Source organism: Helianthus annuus, chromosome 10, assembly GCF_002127325.2.
Source record: "Helianthus annuus cultivar XRQ/B chromosome 10, HanXRQr2.0-SUNRISE, whole genome shotgun sequence".
Classification (NCBI taxonomy): Eukaryota; Viridiplantae; Streptophyta; class Magnoliopsida; order Asterales; family Asteraceae; genus Helianthus; species Helianthus annuus.
This window is the reverse complement of record NC_035442.2, coordinates 113063973-113090605: the sequence shown is the minus strand read 5'-3', so window position 1 is coordinate 113090605 and position 26633 is coordinate 113063973. Positions and strand designations below refer to the sequence as shown.

At 38.1% G+C, this 26633-nt stretch overlaps 3 protein-coding genes and 1 long non-coding RNA gene across 6 annotated transcripts; 2 read left to right on the top strand and 2 right to left on the bottom strand.

Moving 5' to 3' along the window:
- Window positions 1–5838: 5838 nt before the first annotated feature.
- LOC110884731 (kinetochore protein NUF2 homolog) lies at window positions 5839–9142 on the top strand. The gene is made up of 11 exons (XM_022132443.2): window positions 5839–6164; window positions 6245–6466; window positions 7169–7259; window positions 7341–7520; window positions 7732–7821; window positions 7940–8047; window positions 8141–8194; window positions 8308–8422; window positions 8500–8657; window positions 8753–8848; window positions 8919–9142. Exons 1-11 carry the CDS (start codon window positions 6004–6006, stop codon window positions 8982–8984), a joined length of 1341 nt encoding a protein of 446 aa, XP_021988135.1. The 5' UTR covers window positions 5839–6003; the 3' UTR covers window positions 8985–9142.
- A 1522-nt stretch (window positions 9143–10664) lies between these two features.
- On the bottom strand, window positions 10665–15478 carry LOC110884730. Of its 2 annotated transcripts, XM_035978495.1 has the most exons (12): window positions 14999–15255; window positions 13782–13836; window positions 13086–13414; window positions 12926–13003; window positions 12706–12808; window positions 12488–12576; window positions 12092–12203; window positions 11961–12014; window positions 11825–11873; window positions 11604–11704; window positions 11279–11397; window positions 10665–11101 (listed from the first exon to the last, which is right to left on the bottom strand). In XM_035978495.1, the coding sequence occupies exons 1-12, from the start codon at window positions 15010–15012 to the stop codon at window positions 10756–10758; spliced, it is 1449 nt and encodes a 482-aa protein (XP_035834388.1). In that variant the 5' UTR covers window positions 15013–15255; the 3' UTR covers window positions 10665–10755. The 2 variants fall into 2 exon arrangements, with proteins under 2 accessions (XP_035834388.1, XP_021988134.1); XM_022132442.2 differs by lacking the exon at window positions 13782–13836 and having other exon boundaries at window positions 14999–15478.
- A 3696-nt stretch (window positions 15479–19174) lies between these two features.
- On the bottom strand, window positions 19175–24033 carry LOC110884729. 2 transcript variants are annotated; one of them, XR_002561496.2, is made up of 3 exons: window positions 23719–24033; window positions 23565–23632; window positions 19175–21542 (listed from the first exon to the last, which is right to left on the bottom strand). It is a non-coding gene; the product is annotated as an uncharacterized LOC110884729 (long non-coding RNA). The 2 variants fall into 2 exon arrangements; XR_002561497.2 differs by having other exon boundaries at window positions 19233–20113.
- Window positions 24027–25912, top strand: LOC118482858. Its single transcript, XM_035978494.1, has 2 exons — window positions 24027–25367; window positions 25607–25912. The coding sequence occupies exon 1, from the start codon at window positions 24240–24242 to the stop codon at window positions 25302–25304; it is 1065 nt and encodes a 354-aa protein (XP_035834387.1). The 5' UTR covers window positions 24027–24239; the 3' UTR covers window positions 25305–25367; window positions 25607–25912.
- Window positions 25913–26633: the final 721 nt, after the last annotated feature.

Here is a 26633-nt window from a genome sequence, read left to right as displayed (position 1 = left end):
CTTCTTTCATGTGTTGATGCAGTGTTTGTCTCCACGAAAATCGGGAACTGATACAATGGGTAATGATCTTGTGTCTGGAATGATTGGGTTAACTTATAACCAGCCATACAATTTCTCTCTAATGATTCTCCAAGCTCTCAAACACCAGATCGGTCTGAAGGCAAATGATAAGCGATTGATGATTTTGTATCCTTGATTTCTTTGTCTTATTTTTCGACATTTGTTGCCGAATCTTTCATTCGAAGGAACTTTGCCTGCCTACGCTCTAGCACCAATGCCTAGTCGTATTTTCACTGATTGTGCCAAAGTTAACAAGTCCACAAGGACTGATGCACGTCCAATTCCGACTCCCTTGTGTGGTGTTATTCTTCAAGACAACTACAATCCAGAAATTGATTCGAATTGGTTAAACATTAGAGATGGTATTGATCAAATCTTAGTTGGAGATGCTCAAGAGCCCGTGGTTGTTCAACCTCAGGTTGATCTTCAACAACCACCGGCTGCTATTTCGGAACCTGAACCTGTTCAAGAGCCAGTGAATTCTGAACCAGTTGTTGTTGCTTCTATTCAAGAAGCTGTGCCTGTTCAAGCTCCAGTCTCTACGTCTTCGGCAACAGGGGTTGCTGTAGAAACTGATGATGTGATTTTAGAGCTTGATGCTGCTTTAGAAGCGTGTCCGTCCTCCCGTACAGTTGACAAAGGGAAACGGCCTATGGAGGAAGTTATTGTGGATGAATTGATTGATGATATGCCATCCGAAAAACAATATCTTCGTTTAGTAATGAAAGAACTTCAAAATCGTCTTCCACCCCCGAAAGAAGAAAGCTTGAGTTATTTCGAGCGAAGGTTGCTTCTCTCGGTCCCTCTTCCGATTGGAGTATTCGCCTAGCTAGATGGAATGACAAAACAAATGATTTAGATTCCATTGTGTATAGCTCGTCTTCTGATGATGATGATGATGCGCACCGTCGACGTCCTGTTTCTGATACGGTTCGTGTACCAGTTCCTTTCAGGGCATACAAGCGACAACGTGTCGCTGTTTCGGATCTTCAGTCTTCTAGTCCGATGGTTGCTTCAGTCACAGTTACATCCAGTTCTGCTCCATCAGACTCCAGAGGTCTTCTTAATATGGAGTTATCGGTAACTCTCCCGTCACTGTCTTCCTCGCTTCCATTTCCTTCCTTTGTGGAAGCTACCAGTGTGGTTACTTCTTCTCAACCGGTAACGCCGATTATGTCGTCTCCAATTCCTGTAGTACCGCTATTTGAGTCGTTAGCATCTCAAACGGGTACGGGCAATTTGTTTGCCTTATCAGGAAGTTCCTCTCTGCCAGTGCAACCTAGTACTCTCACTGATTTGCCAGCATCATCAGAGTCACGTCAAGCAGGTCCGAAGGTCGCTTACGGTCGGAATCCGCCAGCAGTGCGACCGAAGAAAGGTTCTTTGCGTCCTCCAGTGACACCATCCTCAGGTCCTAGACCATCCAGGACACAGCCGTCTGGCTCAAGACCGCCTGCTCCTAGATCTTCTACAGTTTCTGCTTCGAGACCGTCAGGTTCAGGTCAAGGACAGAACTTTCAGCAGTTTGTCCGTGGCAAGTTTCAGGATGCAGCCAAGGTTATGGTTCAACACAAGGATCAGATTTCTAGGCAACAGGAAGAAATTGCCTTCTTGAAGAAAAGGGATGCAGAACGAGACCAGCAGATGGCTCAGCTTTTTCGTTTAACCAAGGATCAGAGTGTTCAGTTGGGTAAGTTCATAACCCAAGATGCCTCGACGGCTGCTCGACAACAGACCTTGGTTAGTACTACGGATCGGCTTCTCGGGATTGTGACAGATCTCGTATCACTCCTTGCTGCTCAGGGGGAGATTTCGGCTTCGGATTTTCAGGTTCAGGCTAAGTGCAAGATGGATGAACTAAAGAAAATTAGAGACGATCTTGACAAGGACAAGGATCCCAACGCGTCGAAGCAGGGGGAGCAGTCAAGGAGCGCACGTGCTCCTGAAGCTGCAATCCCGGCTCATGTTGAGGGGGAGTCCTCAGGTGCAGCTGCAGGGGGAGATAAGGGCCCTGCAGAGGCTGATGCTGAATTGGTTTTGGAAGCTGGTGAAGTGGTTGAGGAAACGTTTGAGGATTGGCGAACAGACGACGACTTGGCTGGCAAGTTCAGTTTCATTGAGACTGCGAAAGGGAAGACAATTGAGTATGAGTCCTTACCGGTCAACAGCGATATTATCAGAAGCTTTGTGTTTGGCGTTGAAATGCCTGAAGAAATCTTCAACCCAATACGAATTCCCAAAGAAGTCAGTGTGGCAGCTCGCAGATGGTTTAGGGATCTTCCAGATGACACGCAAAGGAAGAGATACCTATCGACAAAAGGTGAGTACTCGGGTCAAATTCGTAGTTGGGATTTCGACGAGCAGCACGGCGTGGTGATGATCAAAAGGACCGATGGGGTTCAGTACTTCAGGCCTAGGGCTAAGGATCTTCAGACTCTTCCAGCACGTGATCTTCATCACATTGCTCAACTCGATCTCAACAACCATACAAACGTTGCCAGTATCAGAGGATTGATTCCTCATCTAGTTGCTGAGAGTCGTGAGAGCAAGTGGAAGCTGTTCAAGCCAGCAGTCGGTCAAGGAGTTAAATATCTAAATAAGTTCACTAGTAAAGAGGAATGGAAAGTGGTATACCCTCCATCGAGTTGCCTTCGTAAAATACCTATGCGAAAGTTCGATCTCGACAAATTCGACAAAATAGGTTATTGGTATCTCAATGGGAAGACTGGGGAAGCCGTGATTACTGAAAAGAATTTGACGGAGGAGATTGCTAAGATTCTGGATCCAATTTGGCTTGCCAACCTTAGAGAAGCTCAGTTGAAGAAGCTTCGGCGCCTACCTCTAAAGTACAATGAAGAAGATCGTGTTCTTGCGGACCAGTTCATCAAGGTGGTTCAGTTCTGTGTGAAGAACAAGGTCTGGGCAGGAAGCAGCTTTTCGAAGAGGGTTTGAAGATCTCAAGTTCAATGAAGACCATGCACTGATCAAGGGGGAGTTTGTTAATGCACTTTTGGTGATAAGTGCATGTCTCCCAATTTATTAGGGTCTTTATTGTACATATGCTCAAAATTAGTCCCAAGATGTTCCTAGGGACAACTTGTCCAAGTTTTAGGAGGATTTCCTTAGTCAGAGTTTTGTGTTTAGGACTAAGGTCAGAGTTTTGTATGTGTAACTTTTTGTCTGAGTTTTTTGGTTAGGACTTTTGTCTGAGTTTTGTATAGGGACAAAAGTCAGAGTTTCTTTGTGTAATTGTTTTGTCCGAGCTTTCTAGTTAGTCTTGAAAGTCCGGGCTTTGCCTTGTATATATACTTTAATGTGGAATAGACAAGGCGGCGATTCTGTGTGAAATTCTGTGCACCTAACCCTAATCATTGTGTTTTGTCTGGCGGCTGCTTTGTGTGAGTGACGTCATTCATCTTCATCAAGAATACTCAGTGTATTCTTGATTTTTCTCTCAAATCCTTGCATTCTAGTGTTTCATCTACAGTGGTTGATCATCAGGTGGATTCCGTACACCTGTTGGTTGCTTCAGCTGAGTGAGATCTTGGATTAGGAGGCCTTACAGAATGTCAGTGTCCCCAAATCTCAAGGGGTAAAACTACCGTTTACTCATAAATCAATTTATTAAAAGTACAGTAAAATCTTTATAAATTAATAATGTTGGGATCAGTTTATTTTATTAATTTAGCAAGATATTATTATATCGATAAATTAATAAATTATTAATATAAAGAGTTGGCTTATATTCGTGAGCAACTCTCAAATTAATGCATCGACCTTCAAAATTTCCATGTTTGTTCACTTTACCTATTTAAATAAAACAGAAACAAGGACATTCAAAATTCCCATGTACATTCACACATTAATGAACTTGTCAAGTTTAATGTACATAGATCTAGATTGATCACTATAAATTGTCCAATGATAAATTTTAAAATCACCTCAAATATGGCTTTTAAACTCTTAACTGCAATTGGGAGATTTAAAGATGAACTCAATATAGATTTAAGGTTCACAAAAAACAACTGACTATAGATTCATTTTTTACTAGACAATCCTAGAATTTTGTAATATTTTAGTAATTATTAATTTATAATTTCGTTGGAACCAATATATTTAGATTGGGATTTCAAAAAAAATATTATCTTATTATTTTATCTATTGGGGTCCAATTTTGTACTGGTGCCAAGTTAGGACCGGACAAATTATTAATTTTATCCAGGTTATTAATTTATAGAGGTTCTATTGTAGATGATAAGGTGGAGGTTTGGATTGTTTTAGTTTTGGAGGAAAAAATAAGAGTTATGTGTCTGGTTGGTCCCCGTGGTTTGCAAAAATTGCAGACTTGGTCACAATGGTTCACTAATTACACACTTAAACCAAGTGGTTGCAACTTCTAAACCCGGGTGGTCCTTAACACTAACATTTGTTAAATTTTCTAGTTAAGTTTTTGTGAAATGACTAACTTGTCGCTTAACAATTAAAAAAAAACAAAAAAAGAGATAGACACCCCTCATCTTCTTCTCCCCCAACTCTCTCTCTCTCTCTCTCTCTAACCCACCACCACCACCTCCACCTCCACCTCCACCTCCACCTCCACCTCCACCTTCAACCCATCACTACACCACCACCTCCACCTTCAACCCACCACCACCACCTCTACCGTCAACCCACCACCACCACCGCAACCTTGACATGAATTTGACTAATATATGTTACAGAGCCAAAATTTACCATAAAAAATGTCAACAATCAACTAATTAGAGGAGCATGGGCGGTGATAAGGGTGTGCGGGGAGGACCACCGCACAGGGCCTGTGATTTCGAGGGGCATGTGTTTTTTTATAAAAAAAAATCCGATACATATGTTATTTTTTTAAATAGTTACCTATATCGGCTCCAAAGATAGGCCCATTTACAAAATATTTTTTTATGATTTGGAAGTTAGCCCATTGGTATTAGCTTTAGTGAGCCTAATACTCATTTGATTTTAAAATTAAATAATAATAATAATAATAAAATATTACAGAAGAACACATTTTTCAAGCTCGAACAGGGTACATGAATTCTCAGAGACGCCTCTATAGATGAGCATCTAATTAGATCTACAACATAACAATCACCTAAAATCAAGTAAAAAATCACCTGACAACCGTCAATTTCATGAGCCAAAACACGGATATGCTGAATTGCTCGCGCTTCAGAAAACCGATCGAGAGGAGCATCGAGACCTAACAGCGTGATGAACTTCACTTACATAACGTAATACACCACCATTGACAACACTATGTACATAACCGCCAACGAAAACAGTAGCTTGAATCCGGCAACATCGTCGGAGCTTAACCGGAACATAAAGTAAAACCGTTTCGGAATATATTAGTCAAATTCATGTCAAGGATGTGGTGGTGGTGATGGTGGGTTGACGGTAGAGGTGGTGGTGGTGGGTTGAAGGTGGAGGTGGTGGTGTGGTGATGGTGGGTTGAATGTGGAGGTGGTGGTAGTGGTGGGTTAGAGAGAGAGAGAGTTGGGGGAGAAGAAGATGAGGGGTGGCCCATCTTTTTTTTTAATTGTTCAGTGACAATTTAGTCATTTTACAAACACTTAACTGAAAATTTTTACAAATGTTAGTGTTATAAGGACCACCCGAGTTTAAAAATTGCAACCATTAGGACCAAGTTGCAATTTTCGCAAACCACAAGGACCAACTTGGCATTTAACTCAAAAAAATAACTTTTAAAGGATAAAGGTGGGAATTATATGTCTTTGATTTTGAATTTGGGTTTATATCACAGCAAGGCCAAATGGGACCAATGTTCCGGACTTGCACTTGACCTGGCGGGAAAGTTGAGACTAAACCTTCTTCGTCCAATTTGAGTGTCCTCTCTCTCTCCCTCTCTCTCTCTCTCACACACACACACACACAATCAGAACCAGAAACAATATGTCAAAGTTCGAATACCCTCGGCTCCCCAGAAAAGAAATCATCGCAGTACTCGCCGAATCCCAAATCGCTTCCATCTCAGAACACGATCTAACCAACCCTACCTCCGATTTCGTCTCCAACCTCTACGCTCAACTGCTCATCCACATCGGCAGTCTCCAGTACGTTTTAAACCCTAAATTTCCCTTTTAAACCCTAATATTCATTTACTTTTAACAACTTTTTGTTCAATTTTCCACAGGGAAGATAGTGGGCTGTTGGAATTTGCAGACCTAGATCAACTGGAGAACCCTGATTTACATGTTGATTCAGTTAGAATGATGAGTTTGTTTAGGAAAGTTAGAGAGGTTATTGATGCTATTTGCCCTAAGATGTTCGTCTTCACGTTGAGAGATCTTGTTAAGCCTGATCCTGATCGGACTGAGTTCTTTGTTGGTGCTATTCTTAACTTTTGTCTTTATAGGTATATAAATTTTTAATTTCTTGGTTATTGTGTTATTTAATTTTGAGAGCCACATGTTACTGGTGTTTTTAGATTGTTTGAATTGGGCATTTCAAACTTCAACGAGCATCGAAATGAACATTTATGCTTTCAAAAGAGGATCCCGGTGCTCAAATCGATGTTTGTAGGAAGCCTTGAAGTTGCCTAACCTTTGCTAAAACTAGAATTCAGTACTTAGACCATGCGTAGTGGAAGACACCCCACCCTTGGGCGTTTTGCGCCATGTGACAGTCCAGTCAGCAATAGGGCATTATGGGGCGTTTTTGTAAAATGGGTGTAGTGGGGATGTGGGCATTATGTTAAAAGGGGTGTAATAGAATTTAAATTAAAGAAAACCTTCAAAAATTGTTATTGGCCAACCAAAAAGAGATGCATGGTGATTGGCCGAAGAATTGGAACTTTGGCGTGGAAAAAAGGACACCTCTTGCATTTTTTTGGTGAAAAACGCCCAGGGGGCGGTTGAAGGGGCGTTTGGGGGCGTTGTTGGGCAAAAAACGCCCAAATTCTGTCCACTACGGGTGGTCTTAAATTGATAGCTTTATGAATGTGATTGGTTGTGCTTATCTTGTAATATCCATAGTACATATCGGCTTCTTCTAACCATGAGAATTGTTTTATCATCGTCATCTTGGTGACTTACATAGTCTTCTTTAAACATTATAGAGATACTAAAATGAATATGATAAGGCCAGCTGTGGATGAGTTGACAGCTCTTGATGAGCAACGACAAGAGCTGGAGGCTAAAATATTGCAGGTAGTGTAGGAAACATACTTGCGTAATTTATCAACCAGATTGAAATTTAGTTAAATTAACTTAAGTTTATATTTGTTCTAGTGGAATGCAGAAATATCAGAGCTCAATGAACTAAGGGAGAGGGAGACACCTGACATTAAAGAACTCGAAACCAAAATCGAAGAGCTGAGACAGGCCATTGCAGCTCGTAACAAACAACAGTCGTCCTTGCAAGCTACAATTAGAAAAAAGAGGGACGTGTCTAAGGAAATGGATGAAAAGGTACACTTTATATTTGTTATAAAGCGACGTCTTGACTGCTGAAACAGGTGGACTTTGTTTGTATGTGTAATATCATCCAATTCACTAAGAAACGGAGATCCTGATACTCGAGTATTATCATTAAATGATTCTATTGGTGTTTATCTGAAATTATTGTCTAATAATTTGTATTTACTTGTTTAAAGTTTATAGTTTATTCTGTTTTTGTTAGATTTCTAGTGCTGAGTTTGCTTTAGTACAAAGTGCTCAAGAAAATGCCAGCCTGCGTTCAAAAATTGTTCAGTCTCCCGATAAACTACAGGTACAACTTATTCTAGCTTGTAATTTCTAAACTACTGTAGGCTGTCTTATGAGAAGAGGACATATACGCACATTATTTCAAACTCTCTTAAACTATTTGTTGGTTTAATATATTGAAGAGGAAATTGGAGGAGAAGAAAACAGCTCTAACTGAGGCAAAGAACGCAGAAAAGGCAGCAATTCAGTCTTTTAATGAAAAAACTGCCATCCTTGAAGTATATTCAAAGGTTTTTAGTCAGATATGTGATATGTCAAGTTGTATTTTCCGTTCCAACTTGTATGCATGGTGGTTAATAGTTGTGCGATATGTTCTTTATCAGGCTAGCAAGAAAATGAACAAGCATCTGAAGCTAATGCAGACTTTACAAGAGCAGGTTTTGTTTCTATGGTTTACACCTGCTTGTTTGTGAACGAGTCAAATTTGGGCTGTGATTTGTCTGAAACGGGTCAAATTCTGAAATAAAAAAAAATGGCTAAAATTGAACAGGTGAACTCAGCCAAACAGGTTGAGAAAGATGTGAAGGTCCTGAAAGCTAAGAACAGTGATGATGGGGTGTTGGATAAATCACTTGAAGCCAAATTATTTGAACTTCAAGGCAGAGGTGCTTCTTGTTAACTTAACGTCGTAACCCACCCAAAACTTTTAAAATTATATTTTTTTAAAAAATCTGTTTATCAGTGGACCAGTTAGAGGAATTACTAAAACAGTTGCAAAAAGAAAGAGATGTCAAGTGTGAAGAGGCTTCCAAAGAGCTAAATAATGTGAGATCACAAATGGAATATGATCACTGCGGCCTCGAACAAAGACAAAGGGAAGTAGAAGCTCTTGTTGCAGAGGTATGTGTGTTAAGAAATTCTTAAACGAAAAGCATTTATAACAACTGAGATTTTGCTGATGAACGTTTCCGAGTTTTTTTTAAATCATGGTAAAGGGGGACGCTATCAATGAAAAGTTCAATAAAGAGAAAGAATCAGCAGCAGCTAAGCAGCAAATGTTACTCCGCAAATGTGAAGAGATCACTAAAGAGGTCAGAGTCCATTGGACATTTTTATTTATACTTCCTTTAGCTGAAAGCATTGTATCGTATTTGTGTGCAGGTTTTCCAGTATTCAAATGCTACTGGGCAATTGCTATCTCGGATAGAGGCTGGAGCTTCAGAATGACCATTTGGGTCACAACGCTCGGCTCTTAATCTATGTCTTTTCTTGTTTGATGGTTTTCTAGTTGAATGTTAAAAGTTTGTATTAGTGTATTTAATCGTCTGAATAGCTTATGACAATCTTAAATGAAAATGTTAAAACTTCAATAGTTTGTTAGCGGATGAAATTGCTTGCAAAACTGGGAAGTCAACCCTTGTGCCATATTTTCAGCATCTAGTTTGACATTTTGTCGTCCTGTGGTCAAATCTTTTTCACGATCCCATGGTTTCCAAGGATGCTGGCATTCCCATTCTTCTTTCTGCTTTTCTTTGTCTTTGACTGAACTCTAGTTGACTCTTGATGCTTTTCCATCAATGATTTTGACCTTTTCGCTTTGTTGTACTGGTCCACAAATTCAGGATCAGCGTTGCTTGTTTTCTTCTCTTGATCATTCGCTGCAACTGCTGCTGCCTCATTATATGCCTCCAGATAACTAAGTAAACAAATATGGTGGAAGACAAGTATGGTGCAGTTTTTCTAGTATTCAAATGCTACTGGGCAATTGCTATCTCGGATAGAGGCTGGAGCTTCAGAATGACCATTCGGGTCACAACGCCTTAATTTATGGTTTTTTTTTTTTTTTTTTGTTTGAAGATGGGTTTGGGTAATGGGTCAAGATGGGTTTGGGTCAGGATGAGTATATTAAGAAAAGGTCAACATTAGTTTGGGTTTGGGTTGGTTCGGGTTAGAATGAGATGAAAAAAAAATTAAAAACAAAAAAATATAAATATAAAAATTTAGAAAAAAGATTAAAAAAAAGTTAGAAAAAATGAAAAATTAAAAAAAGTAAAAAAATTTAGAAAAAAATAAAGGTAAAAACGAAAAAATATATAAAATAATAATAATAATAATAATAATAATAATAATAATAATAATAATAATAATAATAATAATAATAATAATAATAATCAGAATATGTTTCGGTCACATTTAACACTAGTCCAACCTGGTTCGGGTGAGGGTCAGAACAGGTTTTAACCATAATACGTTCGGGTCAAAACAGGTACTAACCAGAATACGTTCGGGTCACATTTAAAACTAGTCTAACCTGGTTCGGGTCAAGACGGGTTTTAACCAAAATATGATCAAGTAAAAACGGGTTCTAACCGGAATATGTTCGAGTCAGAACATGTCGCTTTTAAATAGTATTATTATAATTTAACATGCGTGATTAGAGTTTTATAACGTTAATCACGTACGCTTTAATGAATATTGTACTTTAACCTTCCCTATATATATATATCAAGTATAAATACACGTATAGCATATCAGTTTTCTTTCTAAAGATTTTCGAGATCATGAACACGCACACATATGCAACTACATGAATATATACATGACAGCTACATGTATAACAACAGTGGCGGACATAAGGCTTACCGGGGGGCAACCTTCGCTACGGCTTGGCGCGGAAAAATTTAGAAAAATTAGTGTAAATTTTGGAAAAATTTGACGTTTTTTCGATTTCGTTACGGCTTATTTATAAAACGTTACGGCTTAGTTTCGTTTCTAGATCCACGACTGTATAACAACAAAACTAGTGTAATAGTTTTTTTAGTATTTTGATGACATGTAAAGATTTTGATTTATTATTTTGGATATTAATGTTGTATGTTAGTTTTAAATGAATAGCTTATGTCGATCTTAAATGAATCTAAATGAAAATCTTGAAATTGCTTGAAAAATTGGTACATGTCTTACTAAAAACCGATTTGTATGAGTACAACAAATTATTCTATAAAAAATTTCTTTGAAAAGATCCAGAAGAAAACCGGGAAGTCAACCCTTGTGCCATATTTTCAGCATCTAGTTTGACGTTTTGTCGTCCTCCAGTCAAATCTTTTTCACGATCCCATGGTTTCCAAGGATGCTGACCTTCCCATTCTTCTTTCTGTTTTTCTTTGTCCGTCTTTGACTTCTTCTTTGACCGAACCCGGGTTGATTCTTGATGCTTCTCCACCAATGATTTTGACCTTTTCGCTTTATTGTATTGGTCCACCAATTCAGCATCAGCGTTACTTGTTTTCTTATCTTGATCATTTGCAGCAAGCGCTGCTGCCTCGTTATATGCCTCCAGATAACTGCCAAGTTGCATGATAATAAAAAAAAATAAATAAATCATGGTGCAGTGATGATTGATTTGAGTAAATAAATAGCAAAAGGGTATTTAAGGTATAATCATAACTAAGTAAATAAATAGCAAAAGGGTATTTATGGTATAATCCAAATACGGTGGAAGATGGTATAAGATGACGTACTTCGTTTTAGCCTTCTGGGCTCTGTCCGAAGGGGTATCGGTCCAAGCACTAGTATCACCACGCCCTTCTCTAGAAGTCCTACTAAAACTTTTTGTTGATTGCTGTGTTGCCACACCAGGCTGACATAAAAGCATCACATAAATTTCCTTTAGTAAAATAAATAAATAAAGAGTTCATACAGAACAAGTTGATATTCAAGAAAATATATGGAAAATATCAGTGCGGCGTTACATAAGAACACTGAACTTATTTTGAGGAACTATAACCAAAAATGATAAAAAAAATTACAGAAATAAATTAAGAAAGCATTTAAAAGAAGCCTTACTTTCCTTTCAGGAGGAAGTGTTGTCATCCATTCATCTCTTTTTTTCTCTTCTTTTACATCCAGATCGGCTAAGAGTGCCTCGTCACCCTCCATAGATATACCTGAAAACAAGCATGTATTTTTTCTTGTTGTAACAAACTTTTAAAGAGTGTGTGTTTGTGTGTGTATCGCGGTGCATTCACCATGCAATATAACACCAAGATACAAAGAAAAATAGTCACCTTGCAAACGCCTCCATTGTGCAGCTTCACGCATAGCTTTTAACTCCAACTACAAAAGGAAAGCAACATATTAAAGGTTGAATAACAAGTAGTCCGAATATATAATATTTTGCTAAAAAGCCAGATAGACATGTACCTTAAATCTTTCCTTTTCCTCCTTCTCGTCAATCTTGTCATCCATTGCTTTTCGCTGTAGCAGAATACACGGTAAGAAAAGTAGTAAAGATCACAGATTCCACAAGTGTTTAACAAATATATAATAGTTACCTTCACAGGATCTTGTAAATCCTTAAAAGCTTTATTCAACTTGATAAAAGCTTGGTGGGCTTCTGGATGAGGACATTTGTCAGGGTGAACCATAAGAGACAGCTTCCAATACCTAAAACAAATAAACATTACATTAATTAAACATAATATTACTGCTAGTAATCACACAGAAATCATAAAATGGCTTTACTATCAGTTAGCACAGAAAGGCAAACTGATGTTAACAACTATAAGTGATTATCACATAGTTAACAACTATAAAATCAGTTAGCACAGAAAGGCAAAAGCTAATAGATATATACGAAAACCGTTTTAAGTGATTATCATATCTAAAAGAGTTTTAAATTGTAAAAAGAGACGACAAGCATGATTGCAACAATGTTGAGAAAAGCTTGCCTTTTCTTAATGCTGTCAGCTGCCATATTCCTATTGACTCCAACAACATCGTATGGGTTATCGATCTCTGCCACCATAATTCTTGTGACCTAATCAGATGAAAGTCAAGAAGTTTATAAGCTACAGTCAACACGTATACAATATACATCAAGATAAACAACAACTGAAATTATTTCCCTTTATTCCTTTAAACAATGTTAATTGACTATTGAAACTACCTCCTCAAAACGCTCTGCGTCATTTGCAGATGCAGCCTCATTGACTACAGCAGGAGGTGGAGGTCCAATAAATAGTTCATCATCTTCACCAATTTCAGCTTCCCTACATTTGAATTAAGCTAACATTAAACAGATGTTCTAAATCACACTTCAAAAACGTAATCAACAAAAAAAACAAGTATATTTAAGATATCATATTAAATAAAAGATGTTACCATACCTTAACTCAGCCTCTGCTTCGGTTAACTTAGCTGCTGCAGCAAGCAATTCAGCAGATGGCATGGCAGGTCCAATAACCCTGAAAACTCATAACAGATTTTATTAATCCCAACAACGTAAAAATAAACCTCTTTAAATCTATTATTAAATGTGTTTGTTACCTCTTCTTAGGAGCTGGCATGTCATCATGTGTGTATGTAGGATTAGAGCCACCATCATCAAGTTTACGTTCCTCATTTGGTAGTTCAGTGTGTAAATTATTAGGTGGTTCATGATTATCATTAACACTCGGACCTTGAGATTTAGATCTAGATATAACAGACCCGACGACCTCTAAAGTGGGAGGAACACCAGAAGGCAACAAAAAGACCAAGTTACCCTTTTCGTTGAGGTTCAAGGACAAGAACAGCTTTTTAAGATATTTTACTAATGACTTCTCAGATAAACCAGATATATCAACTGCTTGTCCATCGTCAATCATGCGCAGAAGCTGAGAAATAAATCAAAAGTTCAGTAATTCTGGAAAAACATTTTTTTTTAAATTATAGCAAGTCAGGAATAGTACCAAGAGAAAAAAAAACAATTTCATGCTAGGTGATGTGCAAATAAATTATATTTTTTCAGAAAGTAATTGTTCTAGACTTTTAGTTCAAGATTGTCACTGTCCTGATTATTCAAATACAGTAAAAAGATGTTTGTGGAGGTAAGATCAAACAGATCTACATTCTATAAAGCTTTTTATATCATACCCAAGTGACCAACCTCTTATCAACCCTATGTCATGCGCTTCAGATCGATTCTAACATTCTAGTTTTGCTTAATATTACCATTTCAACACTAAACAGATCTTAACTTACCCCACCACCATTCACATCCAAATGATAAGTTGAGTAGCCACCCAAAAAGGCAACACTGCAAATGCAAGACCATTATCATTATCATCCATCAAAACCCTAATCCGGGATCACCTAACAGTATAAAAGTCAACATTTTATCCTAGATGTTGCAAATATCATAGATTCATAGTCAAAGTACCTGTTTGCATGTTATTCAATAATGTTTGGGGAAATGACAGCTAACAAAGAGAAGCTATCTTGCGAACTTTATCATCATCATCATCATACTCAGTAAATCCCATCAATAGCAAAGCTAAGATAGGGTCTGAGGAGGGTAAGATGTAGACAGCCTTACCTCTACCCCGTAGGAATAGAGAGGCTGCTTCCAGTGAGACCCCCGACTCGATAGTAGTTTTGCATCAAGCCTTGGACACAAGGCACATAACACTCAACAATCGGGACAAAGGCCGATTAGTGCATGTACCCTTTTGTCTTTCGGCTACCAACGCCACCACATGATGCATGATTAACCATCCCCCTCTTTTAACGTTATTTTCACGAAATTAGCAAAATAACGTTAAAATTAGTGCACTTTCACTTTTGCCCCCCGAGCATCCACACATATCATACTCCCAAAATCTCCACTAAATCCAACTCCAAAAGTATATATTTCTTATGGTTTTAAACCAGAATACCTGCTAATTTTTTATGTTAGACCAGATACTTCCCAAATTCAGAACTGATTAGGGTTTTGTTATATATCGAACACCAATAATATTTAACTCATTTGAAACTTATCAAGATGCAACTATCTACTAAGGGCATGTTTGGCTAAGCTTTTTGAAAACAGCTTATTGACTTATTAGCTTTTTGGAAAAGTCAGTATGGAGTGACTTTTTGGAAAAGTCACTTTTCCCCTCACATACAACCTGGTTGCCAAACATCATTTGGAAGCCTTATAACTTTTCAAAAAGTCAATAAGTAAGTTGTTTCAAAAAGCTTAGCCAAACATGCCCTAAGAAGAAGTAAGCAGCTACAAAGCATCACCTTCTACAATGGTCAACAACATGAAACCCTATCAAATAATGTTAGTACCAAAATAACCTATTTCTTTGCCTAGCTTCACAATTCCTGTTAGTAACACGAAACAAATGCTATTCTTCTACTGAAGCTAGAAACCACTATTCCAAAATCAGATGCAATTCAAAGTTCAAACACAAACAGAAAACGAAAATTACCTGCTCCAAATCATCAGCTACAGCAGGAAACTCCTCCAATATGAATTTCACCACATCTAAAGGATCACTACCACCATCATTCAATCCATACTCCTTCTCCTCCTCTGAATCAGAATCAGAATCCGAAACCCTAGGTTTTGATCTCCGGCTACTGCTGCCTCTCTTTCTATCTTTCTCTCTCTTCTTTTTCTTCCGCTTCTCTCTCCTCTTCTCCTTCTCTCTCCTAGAACTCCCCCTCTCGCTGCTCCGCCTCCGGCGATGCTTCCGGCTGCTTTTGTGCCGCTTCGAGGAAGATTCGTCGTCGGTTTCTGAAGTGGAAATTGAAGAAGATGACGATGGAGATGAAGATGAGGTTGAATCTTCCGAGTACCGACGCTTCTTCTTCTTCGATTTGCCGGAATATTCCCCCATTTGGGTGGTTTGTTTATCGGAGAAACCTCAGGGTGGAGATATGTGTATGCGTTTACTAATTTACTTTAGGTCACTTATACGGTTATGGTTATATATTATTAGTTGAGTAAACTGCATTTTGGTCCATGAGGTTTATAACTTTTGTCACTTTAGTCCAAAACTCAAACCTTTTGCATATGAGTCCCTGTGGTTTCAATTTTATTGCCATTTTGGTCCAAAAATGAAATCGAGGTTGCAGAGTTTGTTTACTCTTTTTTTTTGTTAACGGCGTATCGTTAGGATGTCGTTAATCGAGGTTGCAGAGTTTGTTTCTTTTTTTCGGGAATTTGTATTTTATTATTGTGTCTAATCGTTTTTTTGTTTGAATATGACTGACTCGTTCATGTTTGTTATGTTTATACTTATAGACCTAGTTAAAAAAATACTGGAAACTTTATTTATTCATTTTTTAAATCATACTAGTTTTGTGTGTTCATATTCGTTTGGTTTGTTTATAAACCTAGTTAAAAATAGTATTGAGAATTTTGTTTATTCATTTTTTAAATCATACTAGTTTTATGTTGTAAGGAAAGGAAAGAAAAGGATGGAACAAGAAAAATATAATTGTATTTAGTGTTTTTCGAGTTTGAAGGAAAGGAAAAGAAGGTAAACCTTTTATTTGTTCTCAAGTTGAAAGGAAGAGAAAAAACAATAGTTTCCAATTAAACCTTGTTCGATTTTGTAATAGGTTCGGGGTAATGTAAGTTATAGAACACAATTTATAGACTTGAGGACAAACCCTATACCAAATTTACATAGGCATTACAATCTGATGTTAATATAAACTAGTAAGTGATGCAACCAGTGCCAAAAACAGTTAGAAACGAAGATTCGACAACATCGTAACCAGGATGGCATATCATAGTTAAAACCAAAACACAACACTAGCTTTAAGATTAGCATCCATATTAGAGATGGACATAATAACAGGTTCCAAACCCGACCTGGTAGATCCGACTTGGAACCGGTTCCAGTTCCTACCCGCTGTATTGAAGAACCGGTTTCGGGTTCAGAAAACCCGTAGGTTCTTACCAGGTTCCACATTTTATAAAAAAATTCTGTTCGTACCTGGTTCCTACCAGGAACCGATTCCTCGTAACCAAATTCAACCCTATGCATTAAATTCTACCATTTAATGGTTTTGTTACCGTTGGAATCGATTCCTAGCCGTTGGAATCGATTCTTAGCCGTTGCAACCAACCATTTAATGCATTGTTACCGTTGGAATCGATTCCTAGCCGTTGGAATGGATTCCTGATAGTATATATAGTGTACATAATTCATTCTAAGGAACCGGTTACAACCCTACATGGAATCGGTTAGTATCGGTTCCAGTAGTATTAATGGTCTAAAACCGGGTAGGAACTGGAACCGGTTCCTACAAGAACCGGTTCCACCAACACTCATACAAGAACCAGGTCCGGTTAGGAACCGGTTCCGGGTATAAAAAAACCCGATATGCCCATCTCTAATCCATATGATACATCCAAGTCCGGCCCAATAGGCCTGTAAGTCTAGGCAAGGGCCCTCATTTTTCAAAAGAAATTGTGTATTGTTTTGGGTCCAAAAAAAAAAAATCAGCAATGTCCACATAGAGAGGAAGGGAAGGAATCAGGGCATACAACTTAAGCCTAACATCATCATTGATACAATTTTTTTTTGTGAGTTATACAAATTCAAAGTGGTCCCAACTTTATAGTTTGCTTAGAGCCTACAAAAACATTGGGCTGACCTTGAATACATCCTCACTGATAAGGTAATCGATCATAAATAGTTTTGACAACAAAAGTATGTAAGCTAAGACGGATGACACGAATAGCAGCAATGTTCAAGGTATGTATGATAGGGACCAACAACATGTTCCAATGGCATGAGCTACCAAACCTGATCCATTTGGTTCTAGTCCAATCTTTTGAATTAACAATTCCGACTTAATATTAGCAATATTTAGAGGACAACTATCTTTATATAAAAGAAGAGAAGTTGAATAGTGTCAATATGGTAACATAAGCTTTGGAGACTTTGCTAACTTGAACCTCTTTTCTGTGAGTTTAGTATTTTGCTAACTAGTGCCTTTTTTTAGTTTAGTTTTTTAGCGGTACGGAAAACCCTTTTTAACTTTCGAAAACTTTTTAACGAACTGAATAAGCGCAGATACCCTTTTGAACAACTTTTTTAACTTTTTTTTCGTTTGCAATAACGAACGCACGAAACCGACCGACTTCCTATCGTTTTCTTTTATGTTTACTTTTGTTATTTACCTTATTGTTTTAGCTTTTCTTATTATTTTGACTTTTAGAGCAGAGCTACGACACAAATAGCATTAACACATTTAGATATCATTTTGTTTGATTTTACGAATTTATTCATTGGTTATCATAGTGTGCGATATGTAGAGAATTCCAATCGCGTCCCGAGGTGACTACGACCCTAGTTAGGAATAACAACAGTGAACAGGACCACACAGTGCTAATATGTATTAATGAACAATTCAATCATAAATTGACAAAGTTGGTGTAAAATATATTAAGATTAAAATGTTTTTATTTCAGTTCTAAACTTCTAATATGGGATGTTAAGTTGTTGGGCTTGCTTTATTGGTGGACGGTGGACCACTTCTTCATTAATTGGGCCACCACATATGGGCCTCAAAGTTGAAGATGTGAGTAGGGCTGCAAACGAACCAAACGTTCGGCAAACAGTTTGTGAACCGTTTGGCGGGAAGTTTGTTTGTGTTCGTTCGTTTATTAAACAAACGAACACGAACAAGAAATTTTGTTCGTTTAGTTAAATGAACAAACATGAACAGAGGTGGTGTTCGTTCGTTTATGTTCGTGAACGTTCGGTAACGTGTTCGTTTATGTTCGATTGTTCATTATTGTTTTTAATTTTTGTATTTATTTAAATACTTCAAAATTTCGACAAATTAAATATCTAATAAGTGTCAGTGTATTATATATTTTGTTTATGAACGATTGTTTGTGTTCGTCTGTTTCTATTTGTGTTCATGAACATTATTTTGTGCTCATTTGTGTTCGTCAATGTTCGTTTTTGTCCGTTGTCTAAAATTAACAAACAAACACAAACGAACACGAACTAGTTCATTTTCTTAACAAACGAACACGAACATAAAATCTCGTTCGATAAGTGTTCGTGAACAGTTCGCGAACACATATATTTCTTAACAAACAAACACGAACAAGCTCTTGTTCGTGTTAGTTTGGTTCGTTTGCAGCCCTAGATGTGAGTGTGTGACTGGTAAATTGGTATTTGCATGAGATGGATGGCACAAGTGTGTGGAGGACCTTTCATTTTCAAGATGGCTTCGAGCGTCTTTTTGTGGTTCAGGAGTTTTATTGTTTGTATTGTTAGATTGTTAGCTTCTTTGTATCATTTGACTGAGATTCATATATGTGATTAATTGTTTTGGGTTAAGGTTTTCTTGGTAAATAATAATAATAATAATAATAATAATAATAATAATAATAATAATAATAATAACAACAACAACAACAACAAATAATCTCGCTTGAAAATATTTCTTTCATGTTTGATTTCTTGTTCCGAGTCAGTTTGTAGATTTATCTGAAGTTTGGTAAGAAGGGAAGTAACATTGAACCACAGACATGCCATACTCCATAGCTTCAATGAATTTCCACTGCACATTATTTTTCATTTTCATTTTTTAAATGCAAATAATAGTTTTATATATTCTAACAAATTGTAAATAAAAATTAAATGTAACTTAAATAAACGATTAATCATTTAAAAGATTACATAATACTAACTAAAAACATATTTAAATATAATAAAAAAATACTAAAAATAAAATAAACAAATTACAACCCCAACGCTGTTTGGGAATCTTCGCATTTAAAATTTGGCCCCTTCACAAGCAAACGATTCAAGGTGTTCGGTGTCCAGTGTTAATACTTTTAAATTCTCCCAACCTTCGCATCATCATTTAATTGCATTTTTTGTTTTCGACCTCCTCGCATTTGGTGCTAAAACTCGTCAACTTTGACAACGCTTTATCCAATTTTTCATCTTCCACTAAGGATGTTGTTGCCTGTCTTGAATTTGTTTTGTCCTCCTAGGGGGCATTGTGGTTCATGTGATAATTAGTCGATGCTCCCATTGAGATCCACGAAACAACATGCATCTGAACCGCTGGTTGTGTTGTCGGGTGTCTTCGACTTTTTCCTTTGTGAATTGCTTATTTGTTTAAGCATTTTGAGTATTGTCGTCCACTTTAAGCTGTGTCGGAGAACGTCCTAAGTGAATAGATTTTTGAAATGTTGACTTTGATCCTTACTATATTCTTCAAGTGAGGTGTTCAAGACTTCGACATCACTTGTAACACCCCGATTTCTAAAAATATGCAATTACATGTCATGGGTGTGGCCCAACCTTCAAATGGGCATATCCCGAGATAGGAAATGGGTTACAAAAATCATAATATATGAAACTGAGGTTTCTTGACAATCTGAATGTGAAAAAAAGGGCTTAGCGGACCGCGACTGCTACCTGAAGCTTGGTGGTCCACTACGTGACAAGAAAGGCATAAGCGAGTAGTTGGCACGTGTAGCATGACTAATCATCCTCGACAGGCAGTAGCGAACTGCTACCAAGTCAATGATGGTCTGCTACAGAATCTGGAACAACCTATAATTAAGGCTTTCAGATGATCATTTAAGGTTACGAGTCTTAACTCTATTGAGAACACTCTTATAGATAATCCCAACCTTCTGGTACACCCTTGGGTGTTGTGAGCTAGTTATTTTAAGCATAGAGCAAGGAGACTCTACACAACATGTCGTTCATAATCATCAAGTATAATCTCGTTAAGCTTAACTAAACGTTAGGGTCAATGCAAACTTTTTAAAACCAATATCATATAATCACACTTTTAAAACCAAGATTAGTATCAACATATATGTGTATCTAATCTATGCCAAGACATTTATAGAGTATAATATAGAGCTAAATGGGATGAAGCCATCATCAAGTTTATTTATTTATTTGAACGACAAATGGTACTCCTCTAAATTATACCAATAAATCTAAACTACGTCTTTGCCTAGATTTGAACCTGAGACCTCTCTTCTAAGAGGCGCGTGCATGTACCAAGTGGGCTAGCCACACATTGACAGCGATCATCAAGTGGATGCTCGATGCCCCATCTTTGCGAAGGAGAGGATGTGGGCTGGATCAGGGCCAATGAGCCGAACTTGCCCAAGCCCAGGCCCAAAAAGCTTGGTCCATAGGATATGCACGTCATCATAATAATTTATTTTTTTACCTCCAATTTGTTTAAATTTGTTCCAATTTGAGTAACACCCGGGATCACCCTTCCACCTGAAGAACATGATGACTTGGCTCATCTGCTAAGGAGGAAACCCACAACTGCGAAAATCCCCTGGCTCAACCCGGAACAAAATGTCCCAGACGAGACTCCAAGCCATTACCTCCAATTCGGAAAGTCAAAGGGCTAGCGCTACCACTCAATTGGGTGGGGCAGTATATGCAAATAGAAGGCTCGGTTGTTAATGTTATCTTTCATTGTTTAATAATGTTATTTTTTGGCTAACTTTATGCTAAATTCTTTTACATCAATAATGTCCTTTTTTGGTTAACTATATGCTAAATTGAGATCGGCCCTCTCTGAATTCTCTTAATTTTAAAGTGTTACATATAAGGAGGTTTGGATAACAACAGGGATGTGCGCTTATGATTGCTTGAGGCGTCGAACATACATGAGGCGTAGGTCAAAATGCTAATGATGATTGCACATCGGGTGTGCCTCTTGTACAAGATCAGATTTTCAATGCGCATGCCACTTGTACATGGGCAGATTTTGTGCAACAAGAGGTTTGTACATATAGCTAATTAGGTTGTATACAGAGGTTATTTATATCTAAATATGCGACGATAGAACCTTATAACAAATATAAAAAAAAAAACTATATAAACACATTTCCTCTCGCGTACGTACGCGATGTGTGAGCCTTCGCTTTGCGCCTTGTGCCCCGTTGCCAAGGTCCCTATCGCCTCAGTGCACCTCGCGAAATATAATGTATTCAAGTGGTATACACTGATGCATTCAAGTAGGGATATTAAACCAAGCAGCAATCATAGAAACAAAATCTAGATCATAAACTACCTGCAAATGTTATTCAAAAACTAAATGATAGGAGTCTAATCCAGAATGGTTTAATCTGCAGTTGTCTTACTAGTCGAACTAAAAATCTGTTTCAGCTCAAAACACGTAAATGTATTGGCTGCTTGGTTTAAAAAAGCGCGAGGCGCTCAGAAGCGTTTTGGTTCCAAAAGCTTTAAGCAAAGCTTCAAGCGCGAAGCAAGAGCTTCACGTATACGAAGCGCTCAAAATAAAAAAAAAAAATATTGTACACATCAATATGACCTATTCTACTTGTTAATCAATAATAAACACAAAAACATTATTAAAAAACACACTTAACACATTAAAAAACATAGTTAAAACATAAATTAAAGTCGAAACACACTTAAAACATAAACATAAAAATAGTCTTTAATCAATAATCATCATAATCAGGTACGTATTCATCTCCATCAACATCACTCAATCCAATATTTTCTTCAAACATAGAAATAAACCTCTTTGAATGCTGATTATTGGAGAAAGTATGAAGAATCGCAGGAGAAGAGGAAGGGAGCAGCTGAATATGTTAAAAGATAGCTAACGTTCTTTTTTTAGGGTAAAGAAATAGCAGCCTCATTTAAACCCTATTTAAAGACTATTGGGCCTAAATAAATGACCCAAATGTGACCTGATTGGGATGAAGCGTCGCCTCAAACCAAGGTCGCTTCGCGCTTAAAGCTCGCCTCAAAATGCTTCACGTGTTGTGACGCCTCAGAGATAAAAAAGCGACATTCCCAGCGCCTCACGCTTTAAGTTCGCTTAAAGCGCGCTTTTTTAAACCAAGATCGGCTGCAAATGCAATGGAATAGTTTATGTTCACCACTTTAGTCTACACGTAAATCAAGATCGAATGAATGCAGAAGTGGGTTTCGACCAATATAGCTATGAATGGGTCAATTTGGGTATCAGTTATCGTTTATCGCTAGTAGGTTAACTGTGTCAAATTATAGAGAAAATTAGCTAAAAAGGAAACGGGTCAGATGGGTTGGAAGAAGTTGCCCAAATTGCATTTTTGTTGCTTATAGCCTCATAAATTATTATACTTACAGAAAGAAGTTTATTGTGACAACATAATTTAACAATTAACATATTATCTGCTGACCAGTTTCACCTAAGGGTGGCAAAATGGGTGGGTTGGGTAGGTTTGGGTAGTGGGTTAGGATGGGTTTATTAAGAAATGAGTTTAGGTCAAGATGGGTTTTTGTCAAGATGGATTTGGGCATGATAGGCTAAAAATATAAATAAATTAAAAAAATCAAAAAAAGTTAAAAAAAAAATAAAAAAAAAATCCACCATGCTTTATTTTACTTTCTTAAATACCACGCAAATTATTAATATTATTCTCCTTCTGGGTTGCTTTATCTTTACTTTTCATATTCGAGCACCCTATTTTATTTAACACACTCATTTTCAGGCTTGGACTCCAGCTTAATTAAGCTCAGCTCAACTCGAGTTTTTAGCAAGCACATCTCGAGTAGTTCACGAGCGTTTTTGGCTCGTTTACACAATACACCCCAAGTTTGCATTCAGCATTCCCATTACAGAACCTAATACTCAGTTCATTTATCTTCAAATTTATAATTTAAGGTCCTAAAAATGCTAACTCGCTTGTATAAACACAAAAGCACTTTGACAGTTAACAGTCATTGTCTGCTCTTTGTACACATGCTACTGACTTGGAATTACTTTTCAAACTATGCCTGAATTTGACCATCTGCTAGGCAAGGTTAATACTTATTTTTCCTCATTTTCTTGAATTACTTAGGCAAGAGTAATATTTATTTTTCCTCATTTTCTTGAATTACTTTTCAACAAACAACCTAATTTCAATATATCATCACAAACGAGCCCTAATCTTAAACATATAAACCCTATCAAATAAACATCTATTACTGTCCCAAAAAAAGTCATACAAGTGATGAAAATTCATACCTGTGTTTGGATGAACAGCAATAAGCAAATTCTTACAAGTCGCCCAACCTAAAATCCATCAAATCTCCCTGTATCAATAATAATAATATATCAACCGACTGATTAAATAATAATAATCGAATTGAATGAATGTATAAATTTCCAGAAATCTCACCCATCCTGACCCAAAGTTGAATGTGTGGGTTGAGTTTGCCGGGTCTACTTATTTATTATCGACCATTGTGAGTCCCAAACAAGATCCGGATCACAGTGATAGTGATTGACAACATCCAAAAACCTATTGATTAGGTGTTTGAATGGTGAAAAGTAAGAAAACAAGATGAAGGTGAAGATTCTAGACAAAGACCTAATCAACTAGTGTTGATATGTAAACTCATAATGTAATAAATTAATAATCAATAACGATCCTGGATATTCGTATTAGATAGCGTATATATATAGTAATGATTTGTTTACTTTGATAGGTGATTGATATTATATTGAGAGGAGATCTCGCTGTAACGTGTATATATATTCAGATTATTGTAATCAATAGAAATGACGGAATACCAATCTTACATGGTATCAGCCTATTCACGATCCATACCCTAACCCTACCTCCCTTCTGCAACTTCTCCTCTCTCCTACAGCCTCTCATCTTCACTCCGATCACCTATTTTCACCCTATCTTCTATCATGGACAGCAAACTTCATCCAGCCATGACAGTGTCCAACATCAAAAACGTTGTGCCTATAACCCTCGAAGTTGAAACTGCCCATTACACAACCTGGGCAGAACTTTTTCAGAATTCTTGCAAGGCTTACCAGGTTCATGATCATTTGGAACCAAGAAAACCGGCGCCGACAACTACCTCCTCTGGTTCTGACAAGGACAAGGTCACTGCTCCTCCCTCTGATGATGAAGCTCTTTGGTCTCGTCTAGATGCCATTGTCAAGCAATGGATATATGGCACCATCTCACCAGATCTCCTTCATACCATACTTACTCCGGGTCAGACTGCTTATGACGCCTGGACTACTCTGGCCAACCTCTTCTGGGACAACAAAAACACCAGGTCTGTCTTTCTTCAGCAAGAGTTCTCCAATATTCGTTTGGAAAACTTTCCAAACATGTCAGCCTACTGTCAACAGGTTAAACTCCTGTCCGACCAACTTGCTAGTGTGGGGTCCCCCGTTGACAATCAAAGACTGGTACTTCAGCTTTTAAACGGTCTTACCGAACAATACGATGGGATTTCAACGATCCTACAGCATCGGGACCCTTTGCCTGATTTTCATGAGGCCCGATCAAGTCTCACAATGGAGGAAAGCAAAAAGAAACACCATGTTGCTCAGGCCGCCCATTCCTCTGCCACTGCACTTGCGGCTGTCTCAGCCAGCCCCTCTAAGTCTGACAGCACCAACACAACACATTCTGACCGTAACCGTGGACGAGGAAGGAACCGCGGACGTGGCAGAGGGCGCGGAAACAATGGTCGCGAGGGTCGGTCTTACAATACTCAGAATACCCAGCACCCATACATTGTTTTTCCACAATCTTGGACAAACAATCAGTGGGTTGGTCTCATGAATCAGCAGGCCCACAATGGCCAGCAGCAACCTCGAGCCCACCCTGCCCGTATCCATCAGTGCCCAGACCCAATACAGGTGCGGGTTTACTTGGGCCTGCCCCCGCTCAGGCCTACACTGCTGGTCCAGTTCCAACCGACATCGCTCAGGCCCTCTACACCTTATCTCTAAATCAGCAAGACCCGTTCGGCTACATGGATACCGGAGCGACAGGCCACATGAATAACCAACAAGGTAACTTTTCCCCGTCTGTTTTTAATGCTTGCACTTCCAAAAATATTATAGTCGGAAATGGCATGTCCATTCCCGTCCTTGGACAGGGCAACCATACCTTACCACCCCCGTTCCCTCCACTTAAACTTAATAATGTCCTTTACGCTCCTCAACTAATTAAAAACCTTATATCTGTTCGTCGTCTTACCACTGATAATTTAATATCTATTGAATTTGACCCTTTCGGTTTTCTCGTGAAGGACCTCAAGACCAAGGCCCCTATCCTTCGATGCAATAGCTCGGGTGATCTTTATCCTCTCACCGCTCCACTCCAAAGTCTCTCCCCTTCACCTTCCACATTTGCTGCCATTACCCAGGACCGTTGGCATCAACGACTTGGGCACCCGGGACAAAATTTACTGCATTCATTAAAATCTTCTTCTTGTATTGATTATGGAAAACTTAGTACTACTACTTGTCAATCATGTGTTTTTGGCAAAAGTGTTAAGCTACCCTTTTATGATTCCTTGAATAAGACTTCTTTACCATTTGACATTATTCACAGTGATTTATGGATCTCGCCGGTGCTTAGCATCGGTGGGCATCGTTATTACCTATTGTTTCTTGATGACTTTACTAATTTTCTATGGACATACCCAATAAGTAACAAGTCACAAGTTTTCGAGATTTTTTCACGCTTTAACAATTACATAACTACCCAATTTGAGCGAAAAATAAAACAATTCCAGTGCGACAATGGGACAGAATATGCAAATAATAATTTCCAAAATTTTTGTCATCAAAACGGCATGTACTTCCGCTTCTCTTGTCCTCACACCTCCTCTCAAAATGGAAAGGCGGAACGCAAAATCCGCACAATCAACAACATGCTTCGCACCCTTCTCGCTCAATCTTCTCTCCCACCAAACCTTTGGCATCACGCACTAGAAGTTGCCACCTATCTTCTCAATATTCTCCCAAACAAAAATCACAATTTCCTTTCACCCACCACTCTTCTTTACAAGTGCCAGCCCACCTATGAACACTTACGTGTTTTTGGCTGCTTGTGTTATCCCATTCTCCCTTCCAACACAATTCATAAATTAGCTAACCGGTCCCAACCCTGTGTGTTTCTTGGTTACCCTACTAACCACCGAGGCTACAAATGCCTCGACCTTCAAACTCACAAAATCTTCATTAACCGCCATGTTCACTTCGAGGAATCCATCTTCCCGTATCAAATTCGTTCCCCCACCCCTACCCAATCGTACGATTTTCTTTCCCCTC

Coding starts and splice junctions, on each gene's coding strand:
- LOC110884731 (XM_022132443.2), top strand. CDS start 6,004: ATGTCAAAGTTCGAATACCCTCGGCTCCCCAGAAAAGAAATCATCGCA. Junction 6,467..7,168: donor CTTAACTTTTGTCTTTATAG/GTATATAAATTT, acceptor TAAACATTATAG/AGATACTAAAATGAATATGA. Junction 8,658..8,752: donor TAGAAGCTCTTGTTGCAGAG/GTATGTGTGTTA, acceptor ATCATGGTAAAG/GGGGACGCTATCAATGAAAA.
- LOC118482858 (XM_035978494.1), top strand. CDS start 24,240: ATGGACAGCAAACTTCATCCAGCCATGACAGTGTCCAACATCAAAAAC.
- LOC110884730 (XM_022132442.2), bottom strand. CDS start 15,409: ATGGGGGAATATTCCGGCAAATCGAAGAAGAAGAAGCGTCGGTACTCG. Junction 13,004..13,085: donor ATGCCAGCTCCTAAGAAGAG/GTAACAAACACA, acceptor ATGAGTTTTCAG/GGTTATTGGACCTGCCATGC. Junction 12,204..12,487: donor GCTGACAGCATTAAGAAAAG/GCAAGCTTTTCT, acceptor TATTTGTTTTAG/GTATTGGAAGCTGTCTCTTA.